Source organism: Corvus kubaryi, unplaced genomic scaffold (assembly GCF_017639235.1).
Source record: "Corvus kubaryi isolate FWS band 111438036 unplaced genomic scaffold, C.kubaryi_AGA036_p1.0 135, whole genome shotgun sequence".
In the NCBI taxonomy this organism is placed as follows: Eukaryota; Metazoa; Chordata; class Aves; order Passeriformes; family Corvidae; genus Corvus; species Corvus kubaryi.
In genome coordinates, this window is record NW_024580669.1 from 2,791,275 (window position 1) to 2,810,179 (window position 18,905).

The following is an 18,905-nucleotide window of genomic DNA, read 5'->3' on the forward strand; positions in this document are numbered from 1 at the left end:
AACTCTTGTGACATCAATCTCTACAGGCTGGCATGGACAACAATGAATGTAGAGGGGAAAACAGGTGGAGAAAAAAATGAGTGCATTATAAGCAAAAGGCGAGCAACATAAGCCCTCAAAAATGGAAAATTTGATGGGAAGAGAGAAGATAAGGGAGTGGCACAGACACAGCGCTCCAAGCTATGACTGCAAACACCCCAAGGTGACCTAACACCAGCTTGAGAGCTATTCCCCTTCAGGTTGTCACATGTGTGGAGGGACAGTTTCTCCCCAAAATGGTCAGACTCCACTCCAGTTCTCCAGGGAGCCCCTGAAAACCAGAAGAGGGAACATGTACAACACCCACAAGGCTCAGAGGAAGCACGTACGTGTTTGAAGGAGGTGTGGGGAGCAGCACTGGCTCCTGTTTCCTCCAGGAACTCATCCCAGTTGAAGTCTGTGTCCTCAATGCTGGAGCCCTCATCTGCTCAAAAGCAAAAAAATTTAAAAATTAAAAAAAAACCCCAACCAAACGAGAGAAAGAGAAGCAGCCTAAAGCACAGCCAAAGAAGGCAAAAGTTGTGTCAAAGAGTTCAGGGTGAGAATAGCAACCAGTATAAACATCAACAGAAGGGAAAACAGAAAGCTTGCTGTAAGGATCTGTGTTTTGACCAGCTCTTATTATGCTTTCAGCAGACTCTGGGGCTTTAGCAGCCAACACTGACACCAGCGGTGACTTTGCTTCCATGGCAGTGGGGGCACAAAAACTGTCATACACTGCAACAGGCACTCATGCTCTTTTATTTTGCATTTGATGACTCTCTGGCTGCGAGGGAGGTGGCTGCCTGCCCACTGTCACTGAGGTGCAATGTCCTTGTGCCCTCCAAGTGGCTCACCCAGCACCGTCAATTACAGCAGAGCCCCAGTGATAAATCAGAAGATGCTTCTGTTGGCTGAGCAGCGTGTAGACCAAACACCCCAGTCCTTGGGGTGAGGGACACCCATTTTCACTCCTGCCATCCTTTTTCTCTTTCCTCAGCATTGCTCCACCCATAAATCTCAGATAAACCCCCCCTGCCTCCCTCTTCCCCCAAGACTACAGCTGCTTTTCCCCAAACCCCCCAGCACACCTCACTAGACCCCTACAGCCTTCTTGCTCCCTGCTCCCCTTCAGATTTGGGACTCTGCACTCTCTCTTGCCCAGCCACACTGCTGCCCCACACAATCCCTCCCCACAGGAAGGGCTTGACATGACCACTCTTTCTTTTCTTTCTTTATAATCACGCTGAGCAGAGCCAAGGCCCCAAACCATCACAGAAACGCACACAGCAATAATTAAAAATAAATCTTCTTTCACTTACAGAAAATCAGCCAAATCTGATTGCTTTCATTTTGTTCCCAAGCAATCTTGCAAGCCCAGTTTCATCCCCAGAGCAAAAATATTTACAGTCTAGCAATGAGCTCTTTGCAATAAGCATTTATCAGGCAAACTCTCAGAGACCCTTTACCTGCCCAAACATTCATCAGCGTGGTCATGATGTAATTAAAGTGACTCATGACAAACTGAATTAAGAACCCTCCCCAGACAGTTTTATGAAGAAAAAGGCAGGGTTAATTTATTGCAATTATTGCTACAGGTCTCCAGTTTCCAGGACCAGAGAAAATTATGTTGTGCAAGGGGAATCTCTCATTATTAAAAGGGGAAGACTCAGTTTTTATTTGCTGCCTGTGGCACCAGACCCACGTAGGTGAGGGGGGAAAAAGGGGATCAGAACAGGCTTTTTGAGACAGAGCTGTTGGAGGGTAAAGATCCGTCTGGGAGTTCAAAGCTGAGCTGTCAACACTGTTAAACACTTGCACGCTGCTGCATCAAGTCTAACTCCTTGCCCTAAACTCCAATAATCTGCTTAAATATGGAGATGTAAATCAACATTTACTTCAGTGATAAAGAGGCTACCAGATGACTCTTCAACTCAGCAAGAAATAACCCAACTCCATGATTACAATCCAAAACCAGACAAATTCAACGCATTCAATGCGACTGGGCTTCGTTTTCATTTTTGCAGTCCCTGCAAAAAACCTTGAGGCACAGAAGCTGGCTCTACTTGAGATATCTGACCCAGAATGAGGGCTTTGTTCAACCTTGACTGAATGATAAGCCACAACTTAACCACAAGGTAGGAGCTTGGTGGAAAAATTCTGTATCGTGCAGGCAGGCAATTTAGATGAACAGGGATATTTTTCAGCCTTCATGCCTGCAACCCTGCAGAGTTAATGTTACAGAGAAGAGCTGGGTGCAGAGATTTCAAAGGCTGGGCCTCTAAAACCAAGTATGTTAGTCCATCAGTAGATGGGCACATATGCTTATCCATTCCAGGCTTAAAAGTGCTTACCTTTTTACCCTGAGCACAACCAACCCCCATCCCACCAAAAGTCAGAAGCACCTGACATGAAAAGCTAAAAGTGCATCATCCCCTCTGCCTCATTGCTCCCTGCTCCCACACCCATCTGTGTCTGTGGGGTTGGGGATGGGCTGCTCTACAACCCCAAGGGCATCTCCACCTCAGGACATGGACAGGAGATTTGGAACAGGCTGCCCAGGGCAGGGGTGGAGTCGCCAGCCCTGGGGGGATTTAAAAGACACACAAATGTGGCACTTGGGGACACGGTTTAGTGGTGACCTTGGCAGTGCTGGGGGAGTGGTTGGACTCAAAGCTCTTAGAGGTCTTTTCCAACCTAAATAATTCTGTGATTCTATCACTTCCAGGTCAGCCCTGGGCTCTCTTCTGTCCTGCTCAGACACTTCCATTTCAGAGCAGGTGCCCTTTCCCTCAGCCCAGGATGTTCTCTGTGTACTCTCAATCTTTATTCCTGTTTTTGCTCTAATCTCCTTTGTGGGCCAAGCCCTCCTTCAGCATGTCTCCTTTTCTCCAGCCTTCCTCAGCAATCTTATGGGAAAGATTCATTCCACAGAGCAGTGGGAGCAGAGGTTTTTAGTCTGTTCAGTGCCTAATCTCCAGCCCTTGCAAGGAGCAATGTCTCCAGGGGTCGAAGTCATCTCCAGAATTTGGCAAAACTTTTCAATAAATATAAATAGGTGCTAGTTATGGATGCATGAAGTCCTGCTGTGCTTCATAACCTTATTAACCCTGACCTACTCTGCCACAGGCCAGCACAGAGATATTTGCTGGCAGGTTCTTTCACATGCTGTCCAGCAAAACTCTCAACAGCACCTGTTCAACAAAGTATCACCCAGATCTCTCCTTTCTAAACCCAAATAAAGAGGCTGCAAGGCCAGCAGGTGAGGCAGAGTGAGAGCTGCAGCCTTCCCTCCCTGTCAGCTCATTCCTCTCTGACACATCACCAGCCTGGCTCCTCTACCGTGTTTTATCTGCAGACTTTATCAGGAAATTACTTTTACAAGGTCCGTAAAAATAATGTCAGAGTACTCATTTATCACAGCATCAGTGGTTTATTTTGCTTCATTTCACCACAACGAATTTTGAAGGGACTGTATGTTTTCAAAACGGTTTTTTAATGGACTTTGTTCTCTGCTGGAATTCTGGCAGGAGAGCATCCAGAGCAGGCACAGAGTGGCACTGGGATGAGACAAGCCCGAAGGACCCAACACCACCTACACATGCAACAGGGCTGCACATAAATCTCCTCATCCATCAGAAAAACCCAACAGCTGAGGAGCACAGGACCCCCTGAGAGGTGATAAATCTGGCATTAAACCTATTTTACATATCAGCTCCCTTTCCAATTATTGGTACTTAGGTCCAGAGCTTTTTCTTAATGAAGGAGTCAAGGCTGGCTGGTTTACAATACAGTGATGTATAAACAAGCCCAGGATGGCAAATAAAATCAACAAGTCATTATCTGCGAGCCTCTCAATGGCTTTAAAGTGCTCGTGCATTGACACCATAAAAATGCAACTGTTCCAGCTGTTAACAGCCCCCTGGGATGCTCAGCTGTGGAAAAAAAGGGGATAAAATACCCAAATTCTGTGGCTCCAGAAACACAAGTTTGTTTTTTTTCCCCCAAGCTTCACTGCAGGAGAAAGTATTTAAGGCAAATTGCTTAAATATCCTATTTATAGCAGCTAGATACACATACATGACTTTTTGAGTGAATAGAACACTGAAGTGCTCACAGACGAGGGGTGGGGACAAGGAGACACACAGACACCTGATCAACCACAAATGGCCTCGGAAGAGCCATCAAAATCCTTATCCTCACAGAAATTTAGGCATTGCAGGCCAGTTTCTTCTCATTCCCAAAAAAAGGTCTATGGGTGGCCAATTGAACCTCATCTTAGAGGCTCCCATCTCTGTTCCACAGATTAAAACAGATCCAGGGTGACTGTATCACCCTGGACGTGTCCACGCTGGAAATCCAAGGACCTGGTGTCCAAGGAAACAGGAAAATCACTGAGCTGCTACAAGAAGTGCAGAAACTGAAGGCTGGGTGACCAAATGTCTGTCATGCTGAGGGAGAAGCAGGGAAAAGCTTGGCATCAGAAAGAAAGTAGGTTAGGTCTAGCCAGACTGTACTTTTTCATCATATGACATGGTCTCCTCCTGTTAAGGCCGGATATGGGAAGTTAAAGCACCTAATTCCATCAGAAATCATCAGAATGTAGCATCCACTTTTCTGTATCTATCACGGAATGAACAAATTTAGCACAGCAAATCCTCAGCTTCGGGAGCCCCTCCCAGAACACTACAAAGCATCCAGTCATGAGCACAAGGACAACATGTGACCAGCTCTCCTCTGGCTGGTCTAGTTTTCGTGAAGCCCCCTCACCTGAAGCACTCTGAAAAACAGTGAAGGAAATGAGGGGGCAGGTCAAAACAGAAGAGAAATGCTGTAATTTCTGAATGGTTGTTTCGTCTCTCTTAACCACAAAACTTCAACGTAATAAAAAATGGTGGGGAAGCTGGGAGAACACAATATGATGCCTTGAGAAAAGTTTTCCATGGCTTTTTGTTTAAATTTTGAATAGCTGATACATATTGTCAAAGAGACCCCGAAGAAGAAAAGCTCCTGTTTCCCACCAATCGCAGGACGCAGTCGAATCCCTAAGACTGTAAAAGGGTTTGGAGCTGTACAACCATTCCCAACGCCTCCCTGGCAGCATGGCTGTCCCCACCTCTACCTGTGATGAGCTGCAGCAGTGACAAGGACTCGTGGAGGGCAGGGGGAGCTCACCTGAATCAAACTGCTCCCCATCGCCGTTGGCTGGGCTGGGATCCTGCTCTGGGGAGAGGTGCTGGGTCTCTCTCATGCTGGCAATGAAGGATGCCCTTGTCTCCATGGCTCAGAGGAAGAGGCTCTGCCTTCCTAATTCATCTTGCAGCAAGGAGGACAAGCTAAAGGAAAAATAAAAAAAGCAATGAGTGATTTATTTTACACCAACCCATTCCCTCAGCCTTTCCCAACGGTACTCATGTCATCCCATCTGGATGCAGTTGGAATAAAAGATCTTAAATGCCTTTTCCAGACTAAAAAATTCCATGACTCTCTGATGGTGACCCTTCCATCCTGCTCTTGTCTCCAAGCTGAAGCTGGGGGTGGATGAAAACCACAAAAAAGGACCATAGTGGCAATAATATCAACAGCAACAATAATGAAATAAGCAGTATTCAGAGGCTTCACATCTCCAAGTTCCCTCCAGCTCCCAATGCCACCAACAGAGAGAGAAGGATCAGCCCACAAGGCAGCACAACCCATGGTAAAAAAACAAACAAATAAAAAAAGGCAAGAACCATCTCCACCATCTTCCACCCATTTCAGCCCTTGATTTCCAGCTTTTTGATGGCTAACACTGTGTGAGGTATCTCACTCCATAAATATTCAAACTTCCAAATGGGGAGATTTGGGATAATGAAACAGAGGAAACACTGAAGCAAAAATACTCATGAGAGAGAGAGAGACTGAAGTAACTCTAAAAAATAAAACTGAGCATGCAAAATGCAGATACCCTCATGAAATAGTGCTAGCTGCAACTGTTTATTGAATGCAGACTGACCTAAGGTAACTACCAGTTTTAACATGCAGGGCAGCAAATACTAACTCATTTTAAATTGGGTTACGTTAGCAGAGGAGATTCTTCTAGAAGGAATGACCATAGTAAATTCAAAGTGGAATAAAAACACACAGAAATTAAAAATTATATGAGAAAGGGCATCCAGGCTGACCAGATTTTGCATCAGACACCAGACTAAATGAGAACTGCATTTCCAGCCCCAGTAAGCCACCAGACAAGCAATACCCCGAGATACACCTTTAGGAGTAGATTAAAAAGAACTCCAAAGTGAGCTTTTCAGTAAAACTCTGAGATGCTGATGAATAACGAGATGTCAAAGGACGACTGAAAAAGAGAAACCAAGAGCTGGGGTTATGGGCACAGAGGGAACCAGCTATTCACACAAGATATGCTAAAGCAAAGACAGGCAGTAGGGAAGGTGTGTGTCCAGAATATCTGATGGGGAGGATTGGTCCTGCTTGTTAGAGGAGCCTCCAAATCCTGCAGGACAGAGAGGACTGTGCTGGCAGCACCCATGCCAAATGCTCTGCAAAATGTGTGACTAAAAGTAGGAAAGAAGTTTACTGCCAGAAGCCAGGCAAAGCAGGGTGTAATAAGATTGTAAAAATATATGGGATTTTTTTCAACTTTTACTACTCTGGAGGCATATTCTAGAAGACTAGATATGATGGTTATAAAATAGAAAGGAGGAGAGTGTTCTGTCATGGATTTCTCACTCCCAGTTTTTAAGGCAGCTACAACGGCAATTTAAAAGAAGAAACAGACGTGTGTGAGCAGTTATAGCAGAAGCGAAAAAGACGAGGAGCATGTCAAGTGTTTGATATCCATTAACTGGACCACAGTGGGACTGTCTGCTGGAGCAATCACAGCTGCAATTAAACCCTGCAAAAACCACGGGTGTTTCACAGAAAAATCACTGGTGGAAGCAAATTACCAAGGCAGCTGACTCGACCCCCCACTGAAGGTTGTTCAGGCAAAGTTAGAAATTCATGTTCCCCACCCCAAAGGAACCTGCTAATGAAAGATAAAAAAGTATTTTTAAAAAGGAAGATCATAAACCAGCTCAGAGCAATATGGTTGTTGGTCTCTTCACAAAATGCTCTTTGAACTTTCAGTTATCCATAAATACGACCCTTTTCCCACTGCCACTACAGCACTTCATCTTCATTCTTTGTTGACATGAGACTTGCTAATGAATTAAGTGTATTATAGACTCCGAGTGTTCTGAGTGCAGCTAACTTCAGAACATACACATCACTCATCCCCAGTGTATATTAAGTTTCAATTAACCATGAAACTAGAAGCAGTCAGTTTACTGAAAGCCAAAAAAACCCCACTTCTCCTTTGGTAGAGAACACTTCCATAAATATCATTAATAATAAATTAGTTAAGTATCAGGATTTTACATCAGGCTTGTTAAATGTGAGAGGAGGGGAGATGCCAGCTGAAGATGAACCTTGGGTGGACATGGCTGTTTTCATTTTTGCCTGGGACCAGAGAAGGATGGAAGGTAACCCAGGTCTACCAAAAAAATTCAAAGAACAGAGAGATCAATTTAAACACAACAAATCCACCATCTTAAAGAGAGCTCACGGGTAACAATATATATACCAAGAAGGAACATAACCCTCTTGGTATTGTAGTTAAATCTCGTGATGCCTCTATGATGCTGATAAAACAAAGTTATGAGCTGATAAAAAGCTGAAGGTGCCCTACCAGACAACAACAATACTTGCCTTTTTTTTTTTTACACAGCCAAGCCTCAAATCTGCCACCAGACCTATGAGGGACTCAAACCCCTGGATCATGGAATTTCCCATCAGAAATGGAAAATGGATGGGCAAACCAGCAGGAACCTGCCCAAGGTGTCTGCAACACAACTGGAACCCACCCTCAGTGGCCCCATCTGGGACTGGGTTGGAGCCCACTTTAGTTAAGAGGGGGGAAATACAGAACCTCTGAGGCACATTCAGCAACATCATCAACATGTTTGGGTTTTTAAACTCTATTTTAAACTCTGTTTTAATGTATTTTTTGCTTAAGCTATGGGCAACTTACTGGTTTTCAAATGTCATGTCGAGAGCACCCACATGCCAAGGAAACTGGATCTATTAGAGGCCATTACTTGGCTTACTTTGGGAATAACTATTTTACAAATTAGGGTAGGAGAGGACTTCAATATTCTCCCGATACCACATGACAACAAGACCAAACTCTTACGCAAACACCAGCTTCAAAACAGCTCTGAGCTTTAGTGTTGATATAACTAACTAGCAAAGAAAGCTGACACAGGGTATTAATTTTTCACTTCTTATTAATTGCTGCTAATTAACACTTCAAACAGAGTCCCCAGCCATATTGTTAACAGTAGCACGCTGGCTGGCCTGCAATCATCAACATTACACAAGCAGCACACACCACTGTACTCCAATTCCTCTGCAAGTGGAAATCCACTGGAAACCGAATCAAGGACCACAAAAGCCACACAGCCAGCCTGGGAACAAGGTGATGGGAAACAGCACCAAAAGAGGCTCGAGGTGACATTACACCAGGCAGGAGCACAAAGGAAAATTCTATGAAATGCATTTGAGAGAGCAGGGAGGGGGGAAATTCCCTGGTTTCAGATCCCTTGCTCATTGTTTCTGCACAGTGGTGGTTCAGCCTGATCCGATTCTTCCCCCCACGCAGTTCCCATTCCCTTGGTATTTAGTTCAGATCCAGGCTCTTAACTCACAGGCAGGAAAAGCCAGGCAATACAATAAAGAATCTCTTTTATTTCCCTCTTCCCACGGCTGTCAGTCTCAGCCCTGCCTTTAACTCCAGCCTTGTCATCTGTATCAATATTGGCTCCTTGTACAAGCACCAGCACTGGCTTCCTCACACCATTTTACATTTCTCCTGTCAACTCAGTCCTGGGTTTTCTCCCTTTGGAGTAATTCCCTGTAGGGAGAGGTCCCTTACCCACACACAAATCCAGCACCCTGGGGCTCTTGCTTAAAGGTACCCCTGAAAAATTTACTTTCTCCCTCAAATACAAACTTGGTTAATTGGGATTGACACAAGAAGGACAAAGAAGACCGTACATCCTTGAAACCTCTTGCCTGAATGGTGAACCAGGTGTGCCCATGTAATGCTAAGTGGAGAAATAACTTCCACTGCTTTCCCAGCGAACTGGGACTGATTTTGGCCCCTCCAAAATCCAGCAAGAGACGTTGACTGGAGATGCTCCCACCTCTCAGCGCAGTGACACTTGAGAGTGGCAGCAGGGCTGCAAGGTCAGAGGATCACAGAACATCCTGAGCTGGAAAGGACCCACCAGAATCATCCAAGTCCAACTCCTGGCCCTACACAAGACAACCCCAAGAATCCCACCATGTGTCTGGGAGTGTTGTCCAAACATTTCTTGAACTCTGTCAGGCTCAGTGCTGTGGCCACTTCCCTGGAGAGCTGTTCCAGTGCCCAACCACGCTCTGGGTGAAGAACCTTTTCCAAGTATCTGGCCTAAACCAAGCCAAGAAAAATCATGCCCAAAGGATGACTTAAGTGGTCCAAGTCAGACACCTGAAATTCAGATGAGATGAACAGCCCTCGGGGGGTTCCTGTTCTTGCACAGCACCTGTTAAGATTTTAAATATCCAAATTCCCCAGCAGACAAGCTGAATCAGAGTCATAGAATGGTTTGGGTTGGGCCATAAAGATAATCTGGTTCCAACCCCCCTGCCACGGGTAGGGAGACCTTCCACTAGACAAAGTGAAGGGAGATGCTCAAATGCCATGTGGTACTGGTGCTGTTCGTGGATCAGGATGAAGGGGGACTCATCCCTGTGGGACATGATCCAGGATGCACTGCTAGTGGCAGCCTTCCACAACTTTTACATCCCTGAGCATCCGCACAATGCAGTGCAAGCTCACTCAAAAGGGCTATTGAACACATCAAGGCACAGTTTTACCTCCTAGAAAAAGGGCCTGTCTCTCCTCTCAGACAAAGTACAAGTTGGAAACCTCTTAAGAACCTTTTATTCCAAATTCCTGTGAGGGGTTTTTTATTATTTATTTGAGAGCTTCCCTCGCCAAATGTTTTCACTTATATCAAGTGACAATTTCTCTTTCATATTGAAGACCCCATAGGATTTTAATAAGGGAAAATTTACTGCTTTGAACAGCTCTGTGTTGTACTCTAGGGTGGAAGAAACAAATACCATGTACTCTAGAGAACCAGGAATCTTCACAATATTCAAATACATAAAAAACAGCTGAATGGGGAAAGAATATAATGTGTTTTCCATGTTCTTGGTGGATCAAAGAAGGCAGTTTGGTTTAAACTGCAGGGAGGGGACATTTGATTTGGGCAGGAGAAGAAATCACTTACAATGAATCTGGTAAAAAAGTGGGATACACTGTGGAAAGGGCTTTTTGGAGGAGTCAGGATGCTGATCTGTCCAGAAAGTGATCTTGGTAGAGTTAATCCTGCCCTGGGGTATGGGATGGTCTGTACAAGGCCCCTTCCAGCCACTCAACAGGGCTCATCTTTCTGCTCTTGAAGTCAACATTTGAGCAGCAGCAGAAAATAAATGAGTCAGTCTGGAGGGAAAACATGCAAGAACAGGAAACTAGGGAACCACCAGAGTAGGGAAGGCCTGGATTGTCCACCTCAAAGTCAGAGAAGGACAGGAACCAAACTTCTCTGAAAGCACATGGCAGATAAGGGATTATGCAAGGTGGTAGCAGTCCCTGTAACTCAGCTGGTCCTTGCTCTCCTCTCTTCTTGCACTGGTGCCAAAAGCTTCACACTTTTGATGCCAACAGAGACAAACCTGTCTCACAAAGCAATTTTCTCATCCTCCCTAGCTGGCATGCTCCCGAGTCCAGGATACACACTGAGATAAATGGTAGTAAGATAAGATAACAGGAAGTAAAATAAATCTAACTAGAGACTCTTAACTTGTTTACAGCAAAAAGCCCTGCAGTAGTAAGAAAAAAAAAGACAGATAACAGGCAGACACCCAGGCTTGGGTACAGATCCCCCTCTTAGCTGTCCTGTGTGTAAATAAAACCTAAGGACCCCAGAGATGGACTTCCAAGCCAAAACCTGCCACAAACTTCTCTGAAGACTAGATCAAACCTCAAAAATTTAAGCACTTTCTGATTAAGTTTTCTTTCTGAATGAGCTGGATGTTTTACAAGCAAGGGCAAGGAGGTATTGCTGCCCCACCTCTATGCCTGCCATCACCCCTGTGAACCCTGGACATCCCCACGCTCAGCATCCCATGAAGCACACGTGCCAAGGAGAAGGAGCTCACCACATACTAACATTTCCTGTTTCCAGCTGTTCTGTCACCTTCTCCACGACTCCACAGGCAATTTCCACAATTTCCCATTTTGGTAAAGCACTTCTATCCCTGCTAAGCACCCAACATACACCAACTACTTGGAAATATGGCATATTTAAGATTGGGCATCTTCTAAAGCTCTCACCTGAGCCAGGGCCACGAAGAAGATTGGGGCCCTTTATAACAGGAAAAGGAACTGCAAGGAACAAACACAGCAACAATCATGTGCAACACTCTGTCTTCTTCCACCTCTGTGTTTGAAACAGAGCTGAAACTAGGAAGCCTTTGAGAGGGGTAACTTGAAGACACAGAGCTGCTTTATCATCCTGAGACATCTCATCTCCTTAGGTAAAACCACAGAACAGAGTGGTGTGGGCTGAGAGGGACCTTAAGGATCACTGAGGTCCAGCCCCCATCACCTGATGTATCACCTCGAAACACCAGCCACATGGACCAAATTAATCAGTCAGACCCCCTGAGTGTGACCAATCAGCCCAGCCACAGAAGTCACCCAGCAGGAATCACAAAACGCTGTTTTCACGGACTTAATTTAGAGGCCAGTTCAGAAGTCCCTCATCAACCAAACTCCCACTGTCCAGGGCAATCAGTTCTGCCTTCTACGCCTTTGCAGCAGTCAGAGCCATTTAAAAAAAAAAAAAAAAATACAAGATGCAAACCAGAATCCAGGAAACATCTGCCATCTGCTTCCAACACTTTTTAGGAAAAAAAAAATGACATTTTAGATCTTGGCACTGTTTGGTTCATTTAAACAGCACAGCTGATCAGTGCTTGGACTCTTAGTCCTACATGCACTTACATCCCTGTCAGTGCTTTGCATCCAGAAGCAGCTCCACCGACTGGCAGGATCTGCTAAAAAAATAAAAATGTTTAAAAATCCAGCCCCCACAACCATCTCCAGCCACCTCACAGTACAACAGCAGGAAGAGGAGGACCCTTCCCTTGGCCAAGCACACGGGAGAGCAGCCAGCAGACCCCTGCCAAGGTCTATCCAGACCCAAATTGCACAAGACATTTTAACTCATAGAGTCCTACAAGTCCCATTTACAGGGCTAATTCCACCCAATTTCTCCAAAAACAAATCGGATTCCCTTTCATGTGAACATGAGAACTGCTGCAAAGCATCCAGATTTAATGCCCCACCACCATCCCAACAAAGCATTTTGCAGTCTGATCTTACACTTGCCCTGAGATCCCACGCTCAAAACACCTTCCAAGAACCAGTTATTTTTGCTTTTTCCTGAACCTTCTTTAAAGGTGTATTTTTCATGCACCTAGGAGAGATATGGCCTTCTACCCAAAAGGCTCCACAAGGGACTTAGGACCTTTTAGACTTTAAGGATCCTCAACCCATGGTTGTCCTGTCTGATCTCCTACACTGCAGGGGCAAGTATAATGTCACCTCCTGGATTTTAGGAGGGAATTCCACTTCCCTGCCAAGCAAATAAATGCAAGACTTTCTAATTAACTTGTATTTAAATTGGGTCTCAGAACTTTACCCAGAAAAAGAGGGCTCCTTTGCACAAGACATCCAGTGATGCTAAGAATATTAGTCATGAAAGCAGGAATTGGGAGTAAAAATAGCAAGGATTCTGCACATACTTTTTTTAAGCCTCACACCTACTCAGAATTGATCTCTGGGTCAGCTGTCAAGAATTACTTGGTTTTGGGTTCTTTTTCTTTCTGTTACTATTTAATTTTAGAGCAACACTTCTGATTCATAAAAATGGGAGTACACTGTGAACACATTTTCCAAACCAGCCTTCACAAGAATGCTTTGTTGAGGTCTTACAAAAGGCCAATCTCAAAATAGAATTTTTCAGGAGTTTTTTAAATGTCAGTGACAAAGTCTTCACTCTTATTTCTGTATTTCCTTATTTTGTAACTCAAACCTTTTTAACCACTGTAGGAGTCATACCTCAAGACACAGAAAATAAAGGAAAGAGAAATCTTTTGGCAAAAAAACCCATAGGATGTATTTGACAGGTTTCATCAGGGTCTGTCATGCAAAGATCAACAGTTTCAAATTAAGAGTTTTAAATGTTGACAAGGTACCATCAGCTACTCTAATCCTAAAAGAACCCTGCTCCCAGGGACCAGATGTTACAATGACAGAACAAACTCATATTTCAGGTGGCATCACTGTTATCAAAAGCATTTCATTTTCAGCACTGAGGACCCTGCTGCACCAGCTGATAGACTCTGCATCAATATTTATAGTAATAAAATACTTCTGACACCTTTAGGTCATCTAAAACATGGACCCTGTGATCACCACATTAATTTTTTTCTGTGAACCCTGATGAACATACCTCTGGCTCCTCTGCTTCAAGCTTTGGCTACTTGTCACAAGTTTTGAAGTTTTCCACAATTCCTTTACTTTGTCACTTGGACAGTCAGGGACCAGACACCTCCTTCAACCATCATCATCCTTGCAAACCTCCTCGGACACTCTCCATGGTTCTGCTTACCCCACCCCAATTTAACCAGTGAAAAGTCCTTGAAGACTCACAGAAACACAGAATGGTTTGGGCTGGAAGGGACCTTCAAGACCATCTTGTTCCAAGCCCCTGCCACGGGCAGGGAAACCTTCCACTACCCCGGGTTGCTCCAAGCCCTGTCCAACCTGGCCTTGGACACTTCCAGGCATCCAGGGGTACCCATACCTTCTCTGGGCATCCTGTGCCAGGGCCTCCCCACCCTCACAGCCAAGGATTTCTTCACATCTGTTGAGAAACAAGATGGCACCTTCTCTACCATCTCCTGTCCTTCAACAGGGTAACATCACAGCCCCTCACGCGTATCAGACCAGTATCCCACAGCTCTGAAAGGCCAGAAGCAGTGACCCAAAATACACCAGCTCAGCACAGCACAAGCCAAGAGTGGGGGAAAAGCATCCCAGTCTGAAGCATTGGCACTTGTGGTGTTTATCCCATTTCTAGTAACACCTCCATAAAGTTTTAATAAATGCGTCATCAAAACATCAACTGTCTGTCCAGCCAGTCAATTATCACTCATAATCACAGCTATATAACTATATACTGTCTTCTACAGATGTTCTTGCATCTGTGCAAAACACACTCTCCACCTCTGCCACATGGAACATCTGCTGAATATTTGCAAATGTTTCCTCAATATAGAACTGAAATTACTCTGTCTTGCTAATAATATATTTACTGTGCCACTATCCTGTGCACCCCTTAAAAATCATTAAAAAGGTATTTCCTTGCTGTGTACAAGGTACCAATCCCGCTATAGCTCTTTGCTGCATTTATTTACATGGCTTTTAGATTTTCACTTAGATTACACCAAGCCTCCATCTTATCGCAGGAGTTATTAGGACCTAATCCTTTATAAGCACTGAAGTTACTAGACTTGTGATGATGTTTTCTTCCCTTTCATAAATAATCTGTTGGAGAGAGGGAAAAAAAAAAAGGAGGAATAAAGCCACTTGCACCCCTGCTCACCCAGGCAGCAGTGCCAACCTCAGAGAAAGAACCTGCCTCGCCTGCACTTACTCTGCCACCAGCAAAGGAAATCAAATTTGTTTTCACCTGAAGGCTTCCAGAGAGGAAAACAAATTGCACTAAATCCTAGCCAGCACCCTTCTCTGGCACTGCAGGAAGAAACTCCTTGGAGAAGGTTTGCCCCAGCTTCAGAGGGATCTCCAGAGACCCTATCAAATCCCTTCCATTTCCACGTCCCCATCACACAACCAGGAGAAGCTGCTTCTCTGTTCAGACACCAGGTCACCACTGTGCTACCACACTTTCTTCCCAAGAGCACCAGGGCACAAACTGGTTTTAGAAGCTGTCCTGTCCAAGGGGCAGCAGAGTTGGGGATGGGGAGATGCAAGGAAGCAGAGAGCAAAGACACCTTCCCCTTCTGCAATGGTTCCATCCCTTCCCACCCCAAAGAAAACCCCACTGCAGCTTCTGGATTTTGCCACTCAAATCCCACCACAGTTTGATAACTGTCCTCCAAGCCTCTCTGCTTATAATTAATACCATTTTCTGCTATTTTGATAAGAAACCACAATGTCACCCCCATCTTCTCCTCTGCCCCCCTCCCCACCACCACATGCTCCAGTGTGAGCTTGCTGGATCCCTGAGCCAGCTTGGTCCTGCCGGGAGCTGGAGAAAGGAGGGGGAAAATGGGAGGGCAGATGGATCATGATGAGCCCTTTTGGAATGGGAAACCTCACCCTGCATGACAAGGTGTGCAAACAGCATCTCCAACTGTTCCTGCTAAATGAAATCACAGTGAGGTTCTGGGGAGCACCTCCAAGAGGCACAGGGAAATGAGCAGCAGATCAGCTCTTCAGCCACTCCTGGGTTCTCCCCGGCTCCTCCATCCACAGCCAGGCACTGACAGCCTGCGAAGCTGGAGCATCCCACTGCCTCCCGCACTTCAAAACACCGATGCTCCAAAGTTAACATCTTACAGCCACGGTCAAACAGCCCCAGAACAGCAGCACTGAGCTCCCTGAACGGGAACGGGGAAGTTCTCCCTGCCTCTGAGGCAGCCTCACTCCTCCAATCCCCTGGAAAATACATTTGGAAAAGGCAACGGGGAAGGGCACAGACAACTCCCTGAGAACTCTCTGCAAAGTCCTTCTCTTGCTTTGCAAAAGCTGCGATTTGCCTCCGTCACTGTGGGGCTTTTAGGGTTTCTCTGCAAGAGAGGCGCAGGTCACACTGCTCAAGTCACTTGTTTGCCGCCCAAATTTCTGCGTGGAGCAATTCCAGAGTGTTTTTGCTAAACAAAAACATGCAAAAAGCAAAAAAAATCCCACCCCAGACATTCCCGGCTGACTGCGCCCAGGAAGGTTTGACAGCTCCAACAGGACATCTCATCCCACGACAAGTCTACGGCTAATGCAAAATAAATCAGCGCTCCGTCTCCCGGCGCATTTTATTTTTTTTTCCTCATGGCACGCCTGCAATTTCGGCATTCAAAGGCAAATCGGCCGCGCTCCCAACTCCACACGTCCCTTCCCAGCACACACAAATGCTCCGGTACTTTTCCCACCGCTGGGTCCTGCGGGGGGGAGGACCCTTAATTGGGATCCATCCTCATCCCTCCGCACTGAATCCCCCAGCGCACCTCTCCGAGCAACAAAAGAGAGTTGAACCAAACGCGCGGCACCCCGCCTTCCCTCTTCTTCTCCTCGCAAAATGTTTATTTGCAGTTTTTGAAGACACCTTAACCCGCCATGTTGAACAAGCTTTATAAATATTCATTTACCGCAGTTCGGGAGCGCTACGGGAAAATATGTCTAGATCAGGGCTGCACATTTTGGCACAGCTGATTGCCTTCTTCTCTTTTTTTTTTTCCCCCCCTTCCCTCTCGCCTCCTGCAGCAGCTTTTTTACCCCCCTCCTCTTCCCCCACAGATTCAGAAGAAACCCACCCGCACACCCAAAATAACTCTTTCCGAGAGATGTGCATCAGCCTCGTAAATCTGAAAGGAGGTCGCCCGAGGAAAGCAGAAAAATCATAGGTACTAAGAAAAAAAATTAAAAATAAAAAGGAAAAGAAAGATGGGAAAAGAGAATAAGAGGGAAAAAAGAAGAAAAAAAGAATAAGGGGGAAATAGAAAACAAGGGGGAAAGGGAGGGCGGGAAAAAGCGGGGAAAAAAGGAAATAGGAGCATCTAAAATGCGATCTGTCGAGGTAAAAAGAAAGCTCCCCACGCCTGCGCTGGATCCCAGAGGCAGCGCGGACCCTCCCGGCCCGCGGAGCGCAGCCGGGCAGCGGCAGCCGCGCTCCGAGCGCCGGTCCCGGCCGGGGGCTCAGCCCCGGCACGCCAACACTTCCAACAACTCCACCACGGGCTCACCCTCTGGAAAAAAGGGGGAGAAGTCCACACACATCTCTCGCGCTTTAAAAAGAAAGAAAAAAAAAAATTATACAGATTTTTTAATACATCTTGGAAAGGGGAAAGCGACTCTCTCCACCCAAGCGCTGCCAAACCCGATAAATAAAATAAAGGGAAATGCCAGCCGGGATGGCTTGGAACGGGGGACGGCCGGGCGCGGTGCCTTACCTGTGCGAGTTTGGCTTATTTTGGGGTGTTTTCCCCTTTTTTCCCCCCCCGCGGAGCGGTGCGCGGTGCTGCGCGGAGCGGAGCCCACCCGTGCCTGCGCCCGCACCCGCGGCAGACTCATTCCAATATGGCATCCGCGCAGTGCGCATGCCTGCCGCTCTTTTTAGGGCTTTTTTTTTTTTTTTTCTTTCTTCTCTTCTTTTTTTTTTTCCCTTTTTTTTTGTTGCGTGTTTTTTTTTTTTTTTCCTTTTTTTTTTTTTTTTTCAATATTTAGCAGCCAACTCCTTCGGTGACCTTTTTCAGCAGTTTCAAGGAAAGGGATTAAAAAAAAAAAAAAAATCCCTAAAAATAATCCCGCTCGCATCCCAACCCACACCGCCCCGGCTGCGCCGCGCTGCGCGCCCGCGGTGCCTCCGCGCCTCGAGCCGCGCCTCCGCCGGGGATTTGGGCTCAGCGGGTGAAGGGAGGGATGCAATCCACGCGTGGAAGTGATGCCGCGGTTCGGCCGCGCTCCGCGGCGCGGGGCAGCGCGCAGCGGCATCCCGGACTGGCCGCCCGCGTGTTAAATGCCATAAAATATCATACAGCCTTCAACACCGGAGCGCTGCCTCCCAGCCTGCCCTCCCCATCGCTCCCCGCCACCTTTTATTCAGCTTTTCCTCCTCATTTCGTGTCGCCAAGAAACTTCCAGGGAAAGAGATGGGGGAAGAAGATAGGGAAAAGAGGGAAAGCAAAAAATGCACCGCATCCCTCAGCCCGCCCGTTCCCTCCGCTTCGCCGGGCTCCGGCATTACCTGTTTATTCCCTGTTGCAGAAAATAAATAAAATATATCAAGAAAAGCCGGCGAAGGCACAAGGCAGGATGCAAAATCAACTGGTGGGCACCCTCCGCCCTCCCGGCGCGCAGGGACACGCACAACTTTCCCTCCTTTGCTCCCCAGGTTATTGGATGGGTTTTTTTCTTTCGGGTTATTTGATGGTTTTTCCTTTCTCTGCGGTTGCGGGGCATTCACGGCGGCATCGCGCTGCACGCCGGTGTGCGCGGCCGTGCTGGTGCGGGGGTGTTTGCACGTACAGGCACACTGCGGGATTTTTCAGATGGTACACATACTCTTTTCTCCCGTCTCGAGAAATCAGCCCCGCTGCAGGGCTGGAAAATTATGCCAGACACTACTGTCCATGCCCCCCACCCCGGCCGGTCCGGTCCTCGGGGGGGCCAGAAAAATCCGCAGGGATGGGTGGGATGGGGATAAACCCCCCCTCTGCAGCCGGGGTTTCTCGGGGGGCTCCGGCCGCCGGCAGATCCCAGAGGTTCCCTTGTCCCGGTTTGCTCAGCAGCGGGGCTGGGGGTGAATTTTGCAGGGTTTTCGCCTCCCCTTTTGCAGCCCTGCTCAGGGACTGCGTAAAGCATCTTTGATGGGGATTTTTAGAGCCCCAGCTCCTGCCTCCCTGCCGTCATGATTGGTACGGTTGAGAAT

General features: G+C 46.6%; 1 protein-coding gene across 2 annotated transcripts in view; it reads right to left on the reverse strand.

Annotated features, from left to right (window-relative positions):
- The window catches only part of SFMBT2 (Scm like with four mbt domains 2), a 105,626-nt gene extending 87,209 nt beyond the window's left edge, over positions 1-18,417 (reverse strand). Inside the window, exons 1-3 of one of the 2 annotated variants that reach the window (XM_042052650.1) lie at positions 18,222-18,417; positions 5,194-5,354; positions 369-463 (exon numbers count right to left, since the gene is read on the reverse strand). In XM_042052650.1, the coding sequence (XP_041908584.1) occupies positions 369-463; positions 5,194-5,299 (201 nt within the window). In that variant the 5' untranslated portion in view covers positions 5,300-5,354; positions 18,222-18,417. Of the gene's footprint in view, positions 1-368; positions 464-5,193; positions 5,355-17,427; positions 17,552-18,221 lie in introns of those variants that run through there. The other variant, XM_042052641.1, reaches the window with a different exon arrangement.
- Positions 18,418-18,905: the final 488 nt, after the last annotated feature.